The sequence below is a fragment of the Carcharhinus amblyrhynchos genome, chromosome 30 (assembly GCF_965287045.1).
Source record: "Carcharhinus amblyrhynchos chromosome 30, sCarAmb.v2.hapA, whole genome shotgun sequence".
In the NCBI taxonomy this organism is placed as follows: Eukaryota; Metazoa; Chordata; class Chondrichthyes; order Carcharhiniformes; family Carcharhinidae; genus Carcharhinus; species Carcharhinus amblyrhynchos.
This window is the reverse complement of record NC_137353.1, coordinates 16,304,581-16,322,682: the sequence shown is the minus strand read 5'-3', so window position 1 is coordinate 16,322,682 and position 18,102 is coordinate 16,304,581. Positions and strand designations below refer to the sequence as shown.

General features: G+C 44.0%; 1 protein-coding gene across 1 annotated transcript in view; it reads left to right on the top strand.

The window, feature by feature from the left end:
- LOC145360248 (paired box protein Pax-7-like) overlaps positions 1 to 18,102 on the top strand; it is a 288,901-nt gene that overhangs the window by 66,598 nt on the left and 204,201 nt on the right. The window contains exon 6 of the mRNA XM_080215326.1: positions 3,170 to 3,372. Coding sequence (XP_080071452.1) covers positions 3,170 to 3,372 — 203 coding nt within the window. The remainder of the gene's footprint in view (positions 1 to 3,169; positions 3,373 to 18,102) is intronic.

The window sequence follows — 18,102 nt, the reverse complement described above, 5'->3', positions numbered from 1 at the left end:
GACTAGGGTGTTCTTATACACCAGTCAGTGAAAGCAAGCATGCAGATACAACACGCAGTTGAGAAGGCAAATGATATATTGACCTTCATTACAACAGGACCTGAGTACAGGAACAAGGCTGTCTTACTGCAGCTGTACAATGCTTTAGTGAGGCTACACCTGGAGTATTATGTGCAGTTCTGCTCTCCTTAGCTGAGAAAGGATATACATGCCATAGAAAGAGTGCATAGAAGTCTGTGGAGGCCAAATTACTGAATATATTCAAAGAAGGAAATAGATCAGATATCTAGACTCTAAAGGCCTTAAGGATATTGGGAGAGTGAGGGGTTATGGTGTTGAGATAGTGGATCAGTTATGAACATATTGAAATGCGCAGGAGGCTTGAAGGGCTGAATGACTATTTTTTACGTTTTCTATGACATTGTGATCCTCTCTAATGGTCCAATATTCACAGAAAGATTCCACATTCAGTTTGCAATCCAGACTTATTTTGGCTGGGCAGCCCTGTCAATCCCTTCCTGCTCTCCGTCACTGACCTGGGATGCGTCTTCGATTTTAACTGTGTGCACTGTGAGGCCAGAATTGGCTCAGATGTGATATATTCTCCATAAAATCATAGAATTCTTACAGCGAAAACAGAGGCTATTTGGCCATCATGTCTGCACCAGCTCACTGAATGAGCAACGCACCAAGTGCCATTCTCCCATCCTTTTCCCCATAATCCTGAACAGTTTGCATATCCAAATAACAGTCAAATTCTTTTTTGAATGCTTCGATTGAACCTGCCTCCACCAAACTCTTAGGGAATACATTCTAGACCGTAACAACTTGCTGTGATTTTATTTTCCTATATTGCTTTTGCTTCTTCTGCAAATTACTTTAAATATATGCCCTTTCATTCTTAATCCTTTCATGAGGGGAAACAGACTCTTCTGATCTACTCTTTCTAGACCCCTTCATGATTTTGAATACCTCCATCAAATCTCTACTCAGCCTTTTTTTCTACAAGGAAAACAGTCCTAACTTTTCCAATCTATCTTCATGATTGAAGTTCCTCATCCCTCAAACTGTTCTTGTGATATTTTTCTGCACTTTTTCCACACCTTCACATATTTCCTAAAGTGTGGTGCCCAGAACTGGATGCAATACTCTCGTCTAGGCCAAACTAACGTCTTAGAATGTTCAACATAACCTCCTTGCCCTTGTACCCTATGCCCCTCTTAGTACAGCCAAAGATACTGTATGCCTTATTAGCTGTTCTCTGAATCTATCCTGCCACATTCAATGACTTAAGCATATAAACCCAGGTTCCTCTGCTCCTGCACCCCTTTCAGAATTGTACCTATTATTCTATATTGTCTTCCACGTTCTTCCTACCAAAATGAATCACTTCCCATTTCTCCGCTTTGAATTTCAACTGCCACTTGTCTGCCCATTAGTAACTTGTCTAAAAGTCCCTTTGAATTTCCACACTATCCCCCTCCCGATTTATAATGCTTCCACGTTTTGTATCTGCAAATTTTGAAATTGTGCCTTGGACAACAAGGTCTAGGTCAAATCAGGAAAAGCAAGAGTCCCAACATTGATCCCTTGGGAATTCCATTGCAAACCTTCCTCCAGCTTGAAAACATTCACTAATCACTACTCTGTTTCCTGTCACTCAGCCAATTCTGTATCCCCATTGCTACTAACCCATTTATTGTGTGAGCTATAACCTTGTTCACAAGCCTATTGTGTGGCACTGTATCAAATGCCTTTTGGAAATCCATGTACACCAAATCAGCTGCATTGCCCTCAGCAGCCCTTGTTATTACTTCTTCAAAACACTCCAACAAGTTAGTTAAACATGATTTTTCTTGAGAAATTCCTGCTGGCTTTCCTTAATTAGCCCACATTGCCCATGTGACTATTAATTTTATCCTGAATTATTGTTTCCGGAAGTTATCAACCACCAAATTTAAACTGACTGGCCTGTATTTGCTGGGCTTATCTTTACATCCTTTCTTGAAATTTAAAATTTTCCACTCTTCTGGCACCACCACCGAGCCTAAGGAAGACTGAAAAATGATGACCAGCACCTCTGCAATTTCCACACTCACCTCCCAAATTATCCTTGGATGTATCTCCTCCGGTCCTGGTTCCTTATCAACTTTCGGTACAGACAGCTTATCCAATCAAATTTAAACTCTTTCAGTGTCTCAATTAACTCCTTTTTCGCTCTGGCATGGGTAGCATCATCATAGGTAAACACAGATGCAAAGTATTCATTTAATATCTCAGGTATACCCTCTGCCTTTATGCCTGAAACCCTCTTTTGCTTCCTAATTGGCCCTACATCTCTTTTTACTACCTTTTCATCTCGTCAAAGAATCTGCTGTCCACATTTACACATGGGGTTGGGCTAAGGCTCCACAGAGGGGTTTGTTTTAGAGGAGCTCACAAAATTTGCTTCACATTGGATCCTTTACAGTGGATTCCTTACACACTGGTTCTTTTGCACTGAATTCCTCACGTTAGCTCCCTCTCTCTGGATCTTTAACATCTGATCCTTCGCACTGGATCCTTTATCCTGGATCCTGTACTCTGGATAATTCACTGCGGATTATTCATACTAGATCCTTTCATGGATTGGGGTTGAAAGCTGGGCTCAGAGCACTGAGTTTGGCTGCTCCATTAGCACTTGTATATGAGAGCATGGTTATTGTCATATTAAAAGGAGTTGCTGTGAAATCAGCAAACTTTACCACAGTAACAATATTCTACTACTCAATGTCGATAGTACATGCTGTATGTATGAAATGGGGGGTGAAATTTCTCTTGGCTAGAATTATAAATCAATGGGCTCTTCACGCTAGGCTTGATTCGCGAACATGCTGGCATTTATGCTGATTCACTATCATCTATTTTGTATTCAATGAGAGGTGATGGGAAGATAATCACTAACATAACAATCACATTGATCGGAGTTTCTATACTGTCTGATTGGAAGCACAGTGAAGGATTGGACTATCCCTCACTCAGTCGCCTTTCCATGTTACATTGGTTAGACCCTTAAGGTCTTCTTGGCTCAACAAGAAATCTTCCTGCCCTCAGGACTTGCAAAATATTCTCAAGTCAACTTTCTAAACTCCATTCAATCCTGATGCTTTCGAATATTACCCCTCAATAGGCAATCGCTTGGATGATGGGGCCTCAGATGTGGAATCTGAGCCAGATCTCCCACTGAAACGAAAGCAGCGCCGCAGCCGCACCACATTTACCGCGGAGCAGCTGGAGGAGTTGGAGAAAGCCTTTGAGAGGACCCATTACCCTGACATCTACACCAGAGAAGAGCTAGCCCAGAGGACCAAACTCACAGAGGCACGAGTCCAGGTGAGTTCAGTGAGTTAAACCTGACTACATCAAGTGATACAGCACAGAAACAGACCTTTGAACCCAACAGAGGTCCACGCAGGCATTTATGTTGCTGATGAGCCTCCTCAGACCCTATTTCATCAGCGTATCCTTTTATTCTTTTCAACTCAGCAATAAAGATTGAAGAGAGATTTAATAAGAGACGTACAAGATTATGACAGGTTTAGATAAGGCTGTTCCCAGTAACCAAACCCTCAAGGACTAGGGGACCCAGATTTAAGGGATGCTGGGAGAGAGATGTAAGGGAAGGTAAGTGGTCATTGCCCTCAGAGCTCCTCCTATTCCACTCCCCGAATTTTTCCAAAGACCCTGTTTATCCCTGGTTTTCCATCAAATGACAGTGCAGTGGGAGAAGTCATAATGCTTTATTGTCTCCACCCATGTGTCCTATTATTTTTCTATTTCCTTTGACATACTGCTCACATGAACAAAAATATGTTAACTATGAAAGAATAAATGCTAGTCCCAATCCCAAATTTGGTTTACTCTACGCAGGTTCCACCCCCAGGCCCCATGCTAATTTTTTATCATCAAGGTATACATCAAAGCTAAAAGCTTCCATTGCTCATCACCTGGGCACGGCACCTGCATGGAGTAAACGCAATCATTATCATCTTATTATCTTCACGTAAACTGCTAACATCCCCTTTGCTACACATGAGGGATGGTTCCCATTGTTTATCTTGATTTTCCTGAGTATTTGCAACTCTTCAGAATCCCCCCTAAAGTACAAACAAAATCTCTTTCCATTCCTTCCCTAAATCACTTCCTAAACCATAAAATAGGAACACTGTATTATGTGAGTGAATGCAAACAGGGTTTAAATCCATTGGGAATCTGTATTTAGGGAGTGAATGGGATGAGAATTTAAATCCATTGGGATTCTGTAGTTAGGGGTGAAATGCGATGGGGCTTTAAATCCATTAGGATTCCAAATTTAGGGAGTGAATGGGATGGGATTTAAATCCATTGGGATTCTGTAGTTAAGGATGAAATGCAATGGGGCTTTAAATCCATTAGGATTCTGTATTTAGGGAGTGAATGGTATGGGCATTTAAATCCATTGGGATTCTGTATTCTGGGAGTTAATGGGATGGCGTTTGGCCCAATGAAATTCAAAGCCTTGACCAACTATACATTCATCCAGTGGTGTACACATATGGTGAATAAGCAACATCAAAGTGTGTGAGTGCAAATTCTTTAGTTTTATGATTACACCGGGGGTTCAAAGTTTTGTTTCAGGAAGTAATTTCAGTAGTTTCTGTCTCAATAACTACAAACTACATAGAGTCTGTATTTATATAGACTGTGGTTCATACCGGGTGAGGACAGAACCATGCCCATTATATAATAGTGCTAAATATTCACCAAATTTCCCTCTCTCTTAACTCCCCATATTGAGCAGATAACATTGGGAATGAAATTGGTCTTTGGCAGTAGCAGGAAGCGGGCTCCACTGAATGGGCCTCCTGCTCTAAACTATTGACTGAAGTCAGAAAGAACATTCGGAGCTGTTTCAATCTGAATATGGATTCATTACAAGCCCATAGCATGCTGTTGCCAAAAGCCAATTTGACTCACTGCCAGAACATAGTTGTTAAGGTGCCAGGCATCCTCCAATAACTCATCATTCCTATGTGAGCTAGACAGTGTTGCCAGGGTATTTGATATTGGAGAGCGCCACAGCCAAGTCTAATACTGTCCTCTCTCAATGTCCACATACAGCAGGGTCACCAGACAGTAATCAGGAGAAGGAACCCTGTTTATTCCCTCTAATCCTGAGGTCAGTTGGACAACCCCAACCACTGACTTGTGTAAAATCAGTTAACAAAACAGAAAACAGAGATTTAACCCTGTACTGGTCCATGTGGCTCAGCTGTTCAATAGATAAACCTCAGTTAGATACTGCACAACCTGCTTGGTGTGACTTCACTGCATCTCACAGGCAAGACAAGCTTCACCTCATGAGGATAAAGTTTTAACCCAGCATTCAAACTGTTTGAAAAGTAGAGAACTTCTAGTTGAATAAACTTTGAGATTGTGGGGGAAGCTCGTGGGAAAACAGTAGGGATCAGAAATAAAGCTTCACTGACCTTTGGGCTGGTTCTCCACAGACCCTTCAGATGGAATTGCCCACTGTGAGAGGGGGAATCAATGAATTCAGCCCAGTGGATTTCAAATGGTGCTGAGTGACATGATGCAGCTACAGTTGTTGCAATGTGGAGAGACTGAGAAAGCTGCAGTTGTTCAGAGCAAAAAATGTTAAGAGGAGATTTGATCACAGTGTTCAAAATCGTGAAGAGTCCTGGAGAGTAAATAAGGACAAACTGTTTCCAGTGCAAAAGCAGAAGCTAAAATATGCAGATGCTGGAAATATGCTGAAAATATTAAAGAAAAACAGAAAATGCTGGGAAAAACTGAACAGGTCTGGCAGAACCTGTGAAGGGAGAAACAGAATTAATGTTTTGAGCTCAATATGACTATTTTTCAGAACTCAGATGCTGCTGGACCTCCTGTGCAGCAGTATTGGTGTCCAGAGAACAGATTTAGGTGATAGACAGGCACATGAGGACATTTTTTTTCTGCTTATGCAGAGAATTGGGATCTGAATATTATGTGTGGAGGAATTAGGAAGGAAGGGAGGACATACATTCAGTGGTAACTTTCAAAAGGAATTGGACAAATATTTGAGGTAAAGTACAGGGCCATGGGAAAAGAATAAGGGAGTAAAATTAATTGCATAGATCTTTCAAAGAGCTACTATAGGCATGATGGGCTGAATGGCTTACTTCTGTGCTGTATCATTGTCTGATCCTATGGCGAAATGTAAAACTGTCTCTCTTTGTTAGAGTCTCTCACTAGTCCCTATTTGGCAATATTTGTAAGTGAATTATTTGACCTCAACATTCTGCCCCTCGCCTCGCATTGTGTTATTAGTAGAATCGGGAAATTAACCATGTTTTTTTTTGGCTTGTTACTGCATTTCTCAATTTCAATTCAGAATGGCCTGTTTGAAATAGGACAGCTGGAGGGGGACAATTCTCACTGATGACTTTGAACAGTGATTTGACAGGACCTGAATTCAAAACGCAAGAAGCAGATGTGGTAGCAAGACACAAACATTTGAACTGGAGCAGGACAGGGTGAAAGGCTTTGAACTGGGCAATGAGTCTGTCTGGCAGAGGGCTTGGATTAAAGTGGGATCCTGTTATATTCAGCATCTCTTACACTAACTGCAAAGACAGTGCATGCAAGGAACTGCTGCATCAACAGAAAAAAAAATCAAATCAGCAGAGGTCAACATAAAATGTATGTTCTGAACAGGACAGCAGATTAAGGAACATTTAAACAGGAGACCTGAAGCTGAGTAGTATTAGGAAACAGCAACGTGATGAACATGTTTCTCAGTCATGTTTGTTGAAGGATGACTCTTGGTGTGGACATTGGGGAAATCTCCCATGCTCTTTCTGAAATAGTGATGGGATCATCTGACGGGACAGATAGGAGCTGGATTTCTCCAAACTCACTGACGATTGGGATTCTCTGGTCCCACTGCAGTGAATGGAGATTTGGTTGAGAACCAAATTCTCCATTCTTGCTCGCAGCGGTGGCGGGGCAAATGAGATCAGAGCCTCCAGCCAGGAGGATGTCCATTTAGCATGCCAAGAGATAGCACCTCCTGAAGTGAAGCATTAGGGGTGTCATTCTGCATTGGGTGTTTGAGTATTTGCAGTGGGGATTTAACCTGCGAACCTCTCACTCAGACAAGAGTGTTTACCCATTGAGCCAAGGCTGACTCACAACTATCCCACCCATAATCCTTCTGGACTAAAAGAAGCAAGCACAGAGCTGAAAGGCAATGACTAGCTCGCACTAATACTCTTTCTTTCCAACAGCTCACATTATAGGTCAATGTCATTCCTTCAGTTATCCCTCAAGCTTTCTCCCATCAAAAGTTCTTCACCTCAGTCTCCGAGGACTCCAAACCCCTGAAGAAAATCATTTGTCAGGTGAAGGACTTGGTGAATATTTGATAGCGGGAAGAGGTGCGGAACATCCTCTGCAGCTTGCTTTATTTTCCAAGGTTACCATAAAGACCCTTTAGCTCTGTGCCCCATGACTGTGTGGGTGGGGAATGGCTGGGGTTTAGGGCTGTGTGAGCACTTTAATGATTAATGTTTGCAATCTTTCAGAAGGCCCCAGAGAGGCTGAGCCATCAACGCTGAAATGTAGAAAAATATTTGAGGGATCGGTGGACTTGAAAGTGGTGGGAAGAGGCAGAATCTGGCAGTGAGAAATCCTTCTGGAATGTGTGCTCACAACAGCTGTCGCCTTCATGCTTTCTCCCGACAAGCAAGCTTCTCTAGATTTTCTGCCCCTTAAAGCTGAGATTTTGTTCGAGCAACTCACTTGAAAATGAAATGAGTAAAAGGGTCCTTCAGCTACCTGGAAGCATGTTGGAATCATATTAGAACTTTGCTAATCATCAAGAATAGAGTGACAGAGTGGTAATTGGCTGGGTTGGTTTGGTCCTGTTTCTTGAGTACAGGACAACCTGGGTAATTTTCCACAATGCCAAGTGGATGCCAGTGTTGTAGGTGTACTGGAACAGCTTGGCTAGGGATACGGCAAGTTCTGGAGCACAAGTCTTCAGTACTGTTGTTAGAATGTTGTCATGGCCCTCAACCTTTGCAGTATCCAGTGCTTCAGTGTCTCTTGATGTCGCAAGGAGTGAATCTTATAGGCTGAAGACTGACACCTAAGATGCTGGGGACTTCTGGAGGGGGTCGAGGTGAATCATCCACTCAACACTTCTATCCGAAGATGGTTGCAAATTCTTGAACCTTGTTTTTTCCACTGATGTGCTGAGCTTATCCCAACATTGTGGAGGGGGAAAGTCAGAGAGTCTCCTCCTCCCATTATTTACTAATTTTGCATCACTATTCATAACTGGATGTGACAGAACTGCAAAACTTTGACCTATTCTGTTGGTTGTGGGATCACTTGGCTCTGTCTACAGCATATTGCTTCCACTGTTTAACATGAATGAAGTTCTGCGTTGTAGCTTTAGTAGGTTGATACCTCATTTTCAGAAACATCTGTGTGCTGCCATCTTTTTAAACAGCAGTACCTAGGCAGTGATTGCAGTGCATGCCTGGCTAGGAACGGGTTAAAATGGCAGTAGGGTTCAATGAACCTCACTGTGCCCTTGTTTTGGTTTTAATAATGAGACCATTGGGAAGCTTGTCCATTGCCAAAAGCAGCACTGTTAAAATCAGGAATGGAGAGGGAATGGCACTGTTCCATTTTACCTGCTCCACATCTTTTTCACAACCAGGAGAGTTAAAGTTCTGCTCTCATTATATTCAGTGCACCTGCAGTAGTTCAATGAGCAGAACTCTCACCCTAGTGTCCGAAGATTGTTGGGTCAAGTCCCACCTCAAAGACTTGAGCACATAATTAAGGCTGACGTTCCACTGCAGTACTGAGGGAATATTGCATTGTCAGAGCTACTGTCTAGTGGAATCAGATGTTATGCCTAGGCCCTGTTTATCCCTCTCAGGTGGATGTAAACAATCTTGTGACACTATTATAAAATAGTGCTGTCCTGCAGCAGCATTGCTGAAACAGATAGTCTTCCCATTATCACACTGCGGTTTGTGGGAGCTTGCTATATATATATTTGTCGTCGTGTTTCCTACATTACCACAGTTCTAAAGGCTGTAAAGCACTTTGAGATGTCCTAAGGATGTGAAAATCTTTACTTTTCCCGCTTTCTCTCTTTTTCTTTCTATGAGCAGTTTCTGACCCCCAAATCCCAGCCTTCATCTTTCAGCCTTCTTTCACTGGTTACTTTTGGCTATTAATGTTTTGCAAATTCATTGGCAAAAATGCATTTGCCATTGCCAAGTCTTTGTACAGATAAGTAGTCACGCCACACGCTAATTTCATTTGTGGGTGAATGAATTTATTTAAACAGCAGAGGCCATGTGACACAAACATGTCCTTCAGTCATGGGACAACCACATAGTTAAGATATTGTGGAAAGTATTCAGTCTCTCTCCCGTGTGCAAGGAGCATTGATATCATTAACGGTCTATGACCCCAGCACACACTGCAGAATGGGAAAGGAACACAGGACTCACGGCAAGTGCAGATTAGTGAGAACTTGGTTCAAGAATAAATGAAGAGCAATCAGCATACAAAAGTCTGAAAGGCAGTGATCAACTTCCATCAATGACCCTTTCATGTACAAACTTATTCTGGGTCGTATTGACCGTGTGAAATAGTGTAAAATGGCTAAGAATGAATCAAGATCCTGCTTTACATCACTACCATTTTTATTTCCATTGATTTGGTGTGGTGGTCATTACGGAGACTTGGATGTCTCAGGGACAGGACTGGGTATTTCAGGTGCCAGGATTCAGATGTTTCAGGAAGGACAGGGAGGGAGACAAAAGAGGTGGCGGAGTGGCACTGTTGATCAAGGACAGCATCATGGCTGTAGAGAAGGTGGATGCTGTGGAGGGACTGTCTACAGAGCCTCTGAGGGTGGAAGTTAGGAACAGCAAGGGGTCGATAACTTTGCTGGGTGTTTTCTATAGGCCGCCCAATAGTGACAGGGAAGTTGAGGTGCAGATAGGGAAACAGATCCTAAAGAGATATAGTAATAACAGAGTTGTCGTGATGGGAGACTTTAATTTCCCAAACATCGACTGGAATATCCCTAGGGTAAGTTGTTTGGATGGGGAGGAGTTTGTTAGGTGTGTTCAGGAGGGTTTCCTGACATAGTACGTGGACAAGCCTACGAGAGGAGAGGCTATACTTGACCTGGTGCTGGCTAATGAACCTGGACAGGTGTCGGATCTCTCGGGGGGAGAACATCTCGGGGATGGCGATCCTATTTCTATCTCCTTCACGATAGCATTGGAAAGAGATAGGATCAGGCAGGCTAGGAAGGTGTTGATCTGGAGTAAGGGGAAATATAAAGACATCAGGCAGAAAATTGGACGAGTAAACTGGAAGGAGGTGTTCTTGGGGAAAAGTACTGAATTTTCAAGGAGTGTTTACCTGGAGCTCTGCTCGACAAAGTTCCGATGAGACAGAGAGGTTTTGGTAGGTTGCGGGAACCTTGGTGCACGAAGGTTGTGATGAACCTAGTGCGGAAGAAAAGAAAAGCGTACAAAAGGTTCAGAGAGCTAGGAGATGTTAAGGATCTAGAGGAGTATACGGGTTGCAGGAAGGAGCTTAAAAAGGAAATTAGGAGAGCCAGAAGGGGTCATGAGAAGGCCTTGGCGGGTAAGATTAAGGAGAACCCCAAGGCGTTCTGCATCTTTGTGAAGAGTAATAGGATGAGAAGTGAAGGGATTGGACCTATAAAAGGTGAAGGGGAAAAAGTCTGTGTGGAACCGGAAGAAATGACAGAGGTGCTTAATGAGTACTTTGCCTCGGTATTCACAGTGGAAAATGATCTGGGAGGTTGTACTGCAGGTTTGCGGCAGACTGAAAAGATTGAGTATGTGGACGTTAAGAAAGAGATGTGTTGGAACTTCTAAATTCTATCAAGATAGATAAGTCACCGGGACCGGATGGGATGTACCCCAGGTTACTGTGGGAGGTGAGGGAAGAGATTGCAGAGCCCCTGGCAATGATCTTTGTGTCGTCGACGGTGACGGGAGAGGTCCCGGAGAATTGGAGGATTGCAGATGTGGTTCCTATTTTCAAGAAAGGGAACAGGGATAGCCCGGGAAATTACCGACAGGTGAGTCTGAGCTCAGTGGTTGGTAAGTTGATGGAGAGGATTCTGAGGGACAGGATTTATGAACATTTAGAGAAGTTTAGTGTGATCAGAAATTGTCAGCACGGCTTTGTCAAGGACAGGTCGTCCTTACGAGCCTAGTTGAGTTCTTTGAAAATGTGACTGAAGACATTGATGAAGGAAGAGCAGTGGATGTAGTTTACATGGACTTCAGCAAGGTGTTTGATAAGGTCCCCCATGCAAGACTTCTTGAGAAGGTGAGAGGGCATGGGATCCAAGGGGCTGTTGCCTTGTGGATCCAGAACTGAATTGCCTGAAGGCAGAGAACGGTTGTGGATGGGTCTTTTTCTGCATGGAGGTCAGTCACCAGTGGAGTGCCCCATGTATCTGTTCTAGGACCCTTACTGTTCGTCATTTTCATAAATGACCTGGATGAGGAAGTGGAGGGATGGGTTGGTAAGTTCGCCAACGACACGAAGGCTGGTGGTGTTGTGGATAGTCTGGAGGGATGTCAGAAGTTGCAGCGAGACATAGATAGGATGCAAGGCTGGGCAGAGAAGTGTAGATGGACTGCAACGCGGATAAGTGTGTCGTGGTCCATTTTGGCAAGTCCAATGGGATGAAGGATTACAATATCAAAGGTGTTGAGGAGCAGAAGGACCTTGGGGTCCGGATCGCTAGGACTCTTAAATCGGTCTCGCAGGTGGAAGATGTGGTCAAGAAGGCGTAAGGTGTGCTAGCCTTCATTAATCGAGGGATTGAGTTTAGGAGTTGGGAGGTAATGCTGCAACTTTATAAGACCCTTGTCAGACCCCACTTGGAGTACTGTGTGCAGTTCTGGTCGCCTCACTACGAGAAGGATGTGGAAGCTATTGAGAGGGTGCAGAGGAGATTTACAAGGATGTTGCCTGGATTGGGAGGCATGCCTTATGAAGATAGGTTGAGGGAGCTAGGTCTCTTCTCCCTGGAGAGACAAAGGTTGAGAGGCGACCTGATAGAGGTTTATAAAATGTTGAGAGGTATAGATAGGGTGGATTCTCGGAGGCTATTTCCCAGGGCTAAAATAGTCGCTACGAGAGGACACAGGTTTAAGGTGCTGGGGAGCAGGTACAGAGGAGATGTCAGGGGTAAGTTTTTCACTCAGAGGGTGGTGAGTGAGTGGAATCTGCTGCCATCGGTGGTGGTAGAGGTGAACTTGCTGGGGTCTTTTAAGAGACTTCTGGATGAGTACATGGGATTTAATGGGATTGAGAGTTATAAATAGGCCTGGTAGATATGGATATGATTGGCGCAACTTGTGGGCTGAAGGGCCTGTTTGTGCTGTAGTGTTCTATGTTCTATAAAACATGCTTGAGGGGCCAATGTGGCAAGAGCCAGGTGAATCCACACAGGAAGGGCACTGCCTGTCATATTCTCTTAAAGCATTGACTAGAAACAATCATCACACTGAATATTTTTCACTTGCAAATCCACAGGAAATCAATCTCCTCTCCTCCAGGCACCTGTCCCTCCCACAGTTTCACCCCTCTCTTCTTCAACTCTGCTTTTTTTCCCCATTATTCCCCTTGCACTTCCCTCACACCTTCTCCCCCACTTTCTCTGTCCCACTCTCACCCACTTTCTCTCCACCCACTCACACTCCCTCACTCTCTAGCCCCAACTCCCTTTGCTTTCTCTCTCCCATTTTCTCTCCACCCTTCCTCTCCTCCACTCACTAGCCCCCACTCTCCCCTGAACACTCTTTCTCACCCACTCTCCCTTGCTCTATTCCTTACTCTCTTTCCCTCCATTCATTACCCCCTCTCCATCCTCATTTTCTCTCCCACAACCTCAATACCCCAATTTCTCACTTTTCAACTCTCTCACCTCATCTCACACTCATCTCCTGCTCTCCATTGCTCTCTCTCCCCCATTCTCTCTCCATCACCATTCTCTCTCCTTCACCCTTTCTTCCCTACTCTCCTCTCCACTATTTCTCCCCCACCTTTTCCCCACTCTCTATTCTTCCACCCACTCTGCTCTCTCCCCATTCTTCCCTTCATCACTACCCTCACCCCAGCTCTCCTACCACTTCCCCTTTTCTTCTCATCCCCCCATACATGCCCTTAACCCTCCATCTGCTCCCTCCCTATTCTGGCCATTGGGCCATTGTTTCTCCCTGATCAGCTTCTCTGCTCTCAGCTGGGCCCTGTAATGGTTTATAGCTGGAGTATTATCCTAGTTTTCTCTTCCAGATACAGTAGACCTGCCTGGCATTTCCACCTCCTTCTGCTTTTACTTCCATTGCTTTTTATGTGCCAGTCTTTGTTGGGTCACTAAAGAGTTAATTGCCACAAGAATGTAACGTTTAAGGGAATGACATTTGTCGACAATGCCAACCGCCAGACTATTCTGTGAGGAAAAAGCAGCAAAGTGGAGTTGGAGGAGCGGTGATTGGGAAGGTGTTTGAACTAAACTATAGCTCCTGCTCCCACACTGTGTGAGCTCTTATGTTTGTAGCTACGCTCTGTTACACTTCAGCACCTGGACAACAATTTATCTTCATAAAACAGGCAGGTTCCAATTGAGGGCACAAAGCTGGGCCTCTCCCCTGTGTAAGGGATCACTTACTAGCTTGTCTGACAAATTGCGGGAGCTGATCCTTATCTTCAGATGCTTGTGTAATTAATCCCAGACCGTCTGCACTGACACAATCCTACCTGGCCGACATTTATCCAGGGGAAAAACATCTTGTACTATAATCTCTCTGACATTTCATATCCTTTTTCTTTGTCTCTCATTCAGCCTTTCATTCTTTTCTCCAAACCACACTACTGCACTGTCCCTACCCAATCCATTACAAGGGTCACCAGTTCTGGTTGGAAGTATTCCAGGAGGTTTCCCCACATGACCTCTCACCTCCTATTACTTTCCTCCTCTGCCATTGCTTCCTTGATATTCCCAAACTCTTTGTCAATCCCCTGGAGGGTTAATTGATTGTCCTCTTCCTACCAGCCCCACAATCCCCTTATACCAAACCCTTCGCCTATCCTCACTTCCCCCAAAGAGTTTTCAAATGGTGAATAATCCCTTTCTTGATGCATGGCCCATTCAATGTTACAGGGCAGATATCCCAGTGGATGTTTTCAACTCCTTTCCCTGGCACTGAGCATCTTACCCGTTGGAAGCCTATTTACCAACCAAGATTAAGGATCATACTGCCTGGGGTTAGAACTTTCCTGCTGTGTGTGTGGGCCTCAATACCACACCAAGTGAGATCAGTTACCTCAACAAAGCCTGAGCTCTCCCTGCTCTGCCTGTGGACCTCAGTGCCTTTCCAGGTGTGTGGAAAGATCCATGTTACGCTCCTTTCAATATAAATTTGAACTGCTTCACGTACTCACTGGGGCCTGTCTCGATGTCACAGAGAATTTGAACAGCTAAGATAAACGACCTTTCTTCTCTCTGGGTTGAGAAGTATTGGGCAGATGGCGAGTTCATTTTACCAAAGTTCCTTGTTTCACCTGTCATAAAGATTACATTTTATTACAAATAAATTTATTCTGGTAACTTTATCTTCAAGGAGGTACAATACAAAGAGATCACCATTCCTCACCTCATGTGGCAGGAACTCCCCACATTGTCCTCTCCAGAAGGACCCCTGGTTAGTCGCAAGATGATCAACACAGTGAGGCATCACCTGGGAAGGGGTTAGGGGTAATGGCACCAAACCACATTCCCCTTACCCTGGAGAGGGGAAAATTCCTCACATCTTGAAGAATCTGCAGTGTGTGCGCACTCTGACTTTAATGTCCCTTCTCTAAAACTGTATCAAGGCCTCTGACTGCAACCAAATTTATAATTTCATCTTGACTTGCCAGTATGTAAAATGATCTCTTGCCACCGCTATCTGAGGGTGTCCAGAGTCGAACTATCGCTGGACCCTGCTGAAGTGGATTTCTGAGGAGCCACCACTGAAAGGGGTTACAGATCGTCTCACCAAATATCTGTGGAAGGAACCTGCAGGCCAGCAATGATCAGAGCTTATTGGGAAAGGATGAGAAAGAGGAAACATAAATGTAAAAAACAGGTTCCTGGGCAGCGAAGGATGAGCACTGGAGTTTGGATGAGGTATGTTGAATTGCACCTTAGCGTCAGGGAGATTAGTAGGGTAAATATATGTAGTTACAGGGATAGGACCTGGATGGCATTATTGTCGATACAGGCTGGATGGGGCCAATGGCCTCCTTCTGCTATAATTCTATGAACAACAATGGCGGGGTCGCTAGATCCCGGCAAAACTACACTTGATCTCAGCGGGGCTGGAAAATCCCACCCAAGATCTAAAATTGAGGAAACAAGTACAGTTGCTTCAGCATTCCCCATCCTCTGCAGCTATTCACCCCGCCAGCAGGCTCCATGGCCGGCGCGCGAACAGCTGGTTTGAATGGCGCGAGCGGCTAACTGTATTTTCGCGCGCCTAGTGGCGCTGCTTTCACCAGAAGATTCTGTCATGAAGCAATGATCTGCCCACAGCATCGATAGGAAGATTTCAAAACCTGTGGGTGAGCACCCAGAAATTCAAAATACTATCAACTGTGGATGGGAAAAAACCCCACCAGGAACACGCCATTGTGAATTCACAGCCACCAGGATATCAAAAACCTGACAAATCAGATTCTGAAGCAAGTGGTGATTAAAACTCATTGGAAGCACCATTTTGATTGGCCATTTCAACATCCTGTTGATGCAGTGAAACTAAACTTGCCTGTAAGAATTGCATCTTATCTGATTGGAATCAATAATGCTGTATTCAATTACAAAACATCCGACAGATTCTCCTTTAAAATGACTGGAGTAAATATCGTCAACATGTCTCCCCGCCACCCCCACCCGATTTAAGTTTGAATGTTTAGTGGGGCCCTCAGGAGCATTCAGATTAGGAATGCACCATAGATGGTTATGAAATAAAGCCACAGATCAACAGCTTCCCGAGTCCGTCCTTTTAATAGTATATAGGACTGTATTCAATTTAAAAAATCGATTCTCCTTTAAAGTGACCAGTGAGTAAATATCGTCAACAAGTTGCCCTCCAGACTGAAATTTGAATGTTTAGTTTTCTTAAAATCATGGCTCTGTTTCTGACCGGTCCCTCGCCAGATGGTGGAATTTAATAATCCGGTATGACTGGAGCTAGAGATGGTGAGATACAGCCTAATGGCGACTGGACCTGTGCGTGTGTGTCACGCTGTCTGCCTCCAGCAAGTGGATGTCTTTTCCCAGCACTTTTCCCTTCAGAGGGTTAGGGCAGTAGAGAAGAGGATTTTTTTAAAAATCTGGTGGGCAGGATGGGGGTCAAGGAGTTTAGCTGTCTGGCTGAGAGCTGCGGAGAAATCTATCCGGGTGTCTGATGTTGACCTGCAGTTAAAATAACCGCTGCCGCACAGCCTTTGGCTGAGATCAAGTGTAGTTTTGCTGTCCTGCACTAGGTTGAAGTCATGAGGTTACATTGAGGCTTCATTTGAAGCAATTTTTTAAAGTGGCATCTAGACCTTTTGGCTAAGATGCAAATGAGATCAAGCCTTGGAGGGGGTGCAATGCCTACTCCAATCAGCTTGGAGCATATAGATCAAGCCCAAGACAGGAAATGGTGAGCCTGGATCTGGAGTGTCTCACTTGTTGAAACTTTGATTGGATTGAATTGAATATAAACGAAAAAGAAAACCCACCGCCTCACATGGGTCCTTAGTTTCCTCACAGCAGGATTCCGTACACATGGAGCCCAGTTTCTCCCCCCATCCTGGTCTGCTCAACAGTACTGACCAATTCTGAAGGTTAAGACACACAAAAAAATTGTCCTCATAGATGTAGATTTAAGAGTAAGTGACTGTTTCTGTGGCTTAGTGTAATGGTGAGGAGCCAGTACTACTACTCAAAGCCTGAATTACATTCTCGCATCAGTGCTTGTCCCCATTTTGATATGGCATTAAAGTGTAGTATCGACATGCTGTACTTGGTTGAAGTCATTTGGTTACATTTGAAGCAATTTTTAAAAGTGGCATGTCGGCTTTTGGCTAAGATGCAAATGAGATCAAGCCTTGGAGGAGGTGCAATGCCTATTCCAATCAGCTTGGATCATGTAGATCAAGCCCAAGATGGGAGGTGAGAGCCCTGTCTTGTCAGCTTGGATCGGGAATGTCCCACTTGTTAAGACTCTGAATTGGACTTGATTTGATTGAATTGGATTTAAAAAAATTACAGAAAAAGGACTGACTCAGGTGGCTGTTGGCCTATGGCTTTATATCATAACCATTTATGGTGCTTTCCTAGATTGAACGTGCCTGTGGGCCCCACCAACACGTCATAACAACAGACTGGAGTTAGGCGCAAGGCCCAGTTGTATGGCATAGCAACTTTGACAGGACTGTCTAGAAGCATGAGATAGTAATGGAGTGTATCTGACTCGATCTGTGTCGGATCTTTTAATGCATTATAGCAGCAATACAAAGTGTGACTGAAATCCCGCACTGTAAACCAAATAATAGTGTCAGCCCATGTAATTTTATACATATGCAGTTCAGGAAGGCAACAGGTCAAGGATGTAGTGCGTACGCTTATTGAGAGAGGTTCTAAAGCTTGCCTCATTTATTTTGAGGAGCAGGAAAAATTTTTATTTCACATTCCCACAACAGATTACACAGGTGGGATAGGGTCTATTACAGGATAAATTGTTCATGATATGAAAGGAGATTAATTGAATGTATATGGGCAGAGATTCAAGTGGGTAGAGTCCATATAGGGCAGAGTATTCAGGCAGTGTGGGTGGGGTGCCATTGACCATTGGGATTGGCCATTTTCCTTGTTGTGCCTATTGTGTTCTATAGACTTTATTCCAATGTTTTCTACTCTGGGCTGTTTTTCTCCACTTTGAACTCATTATAAGCCTACTT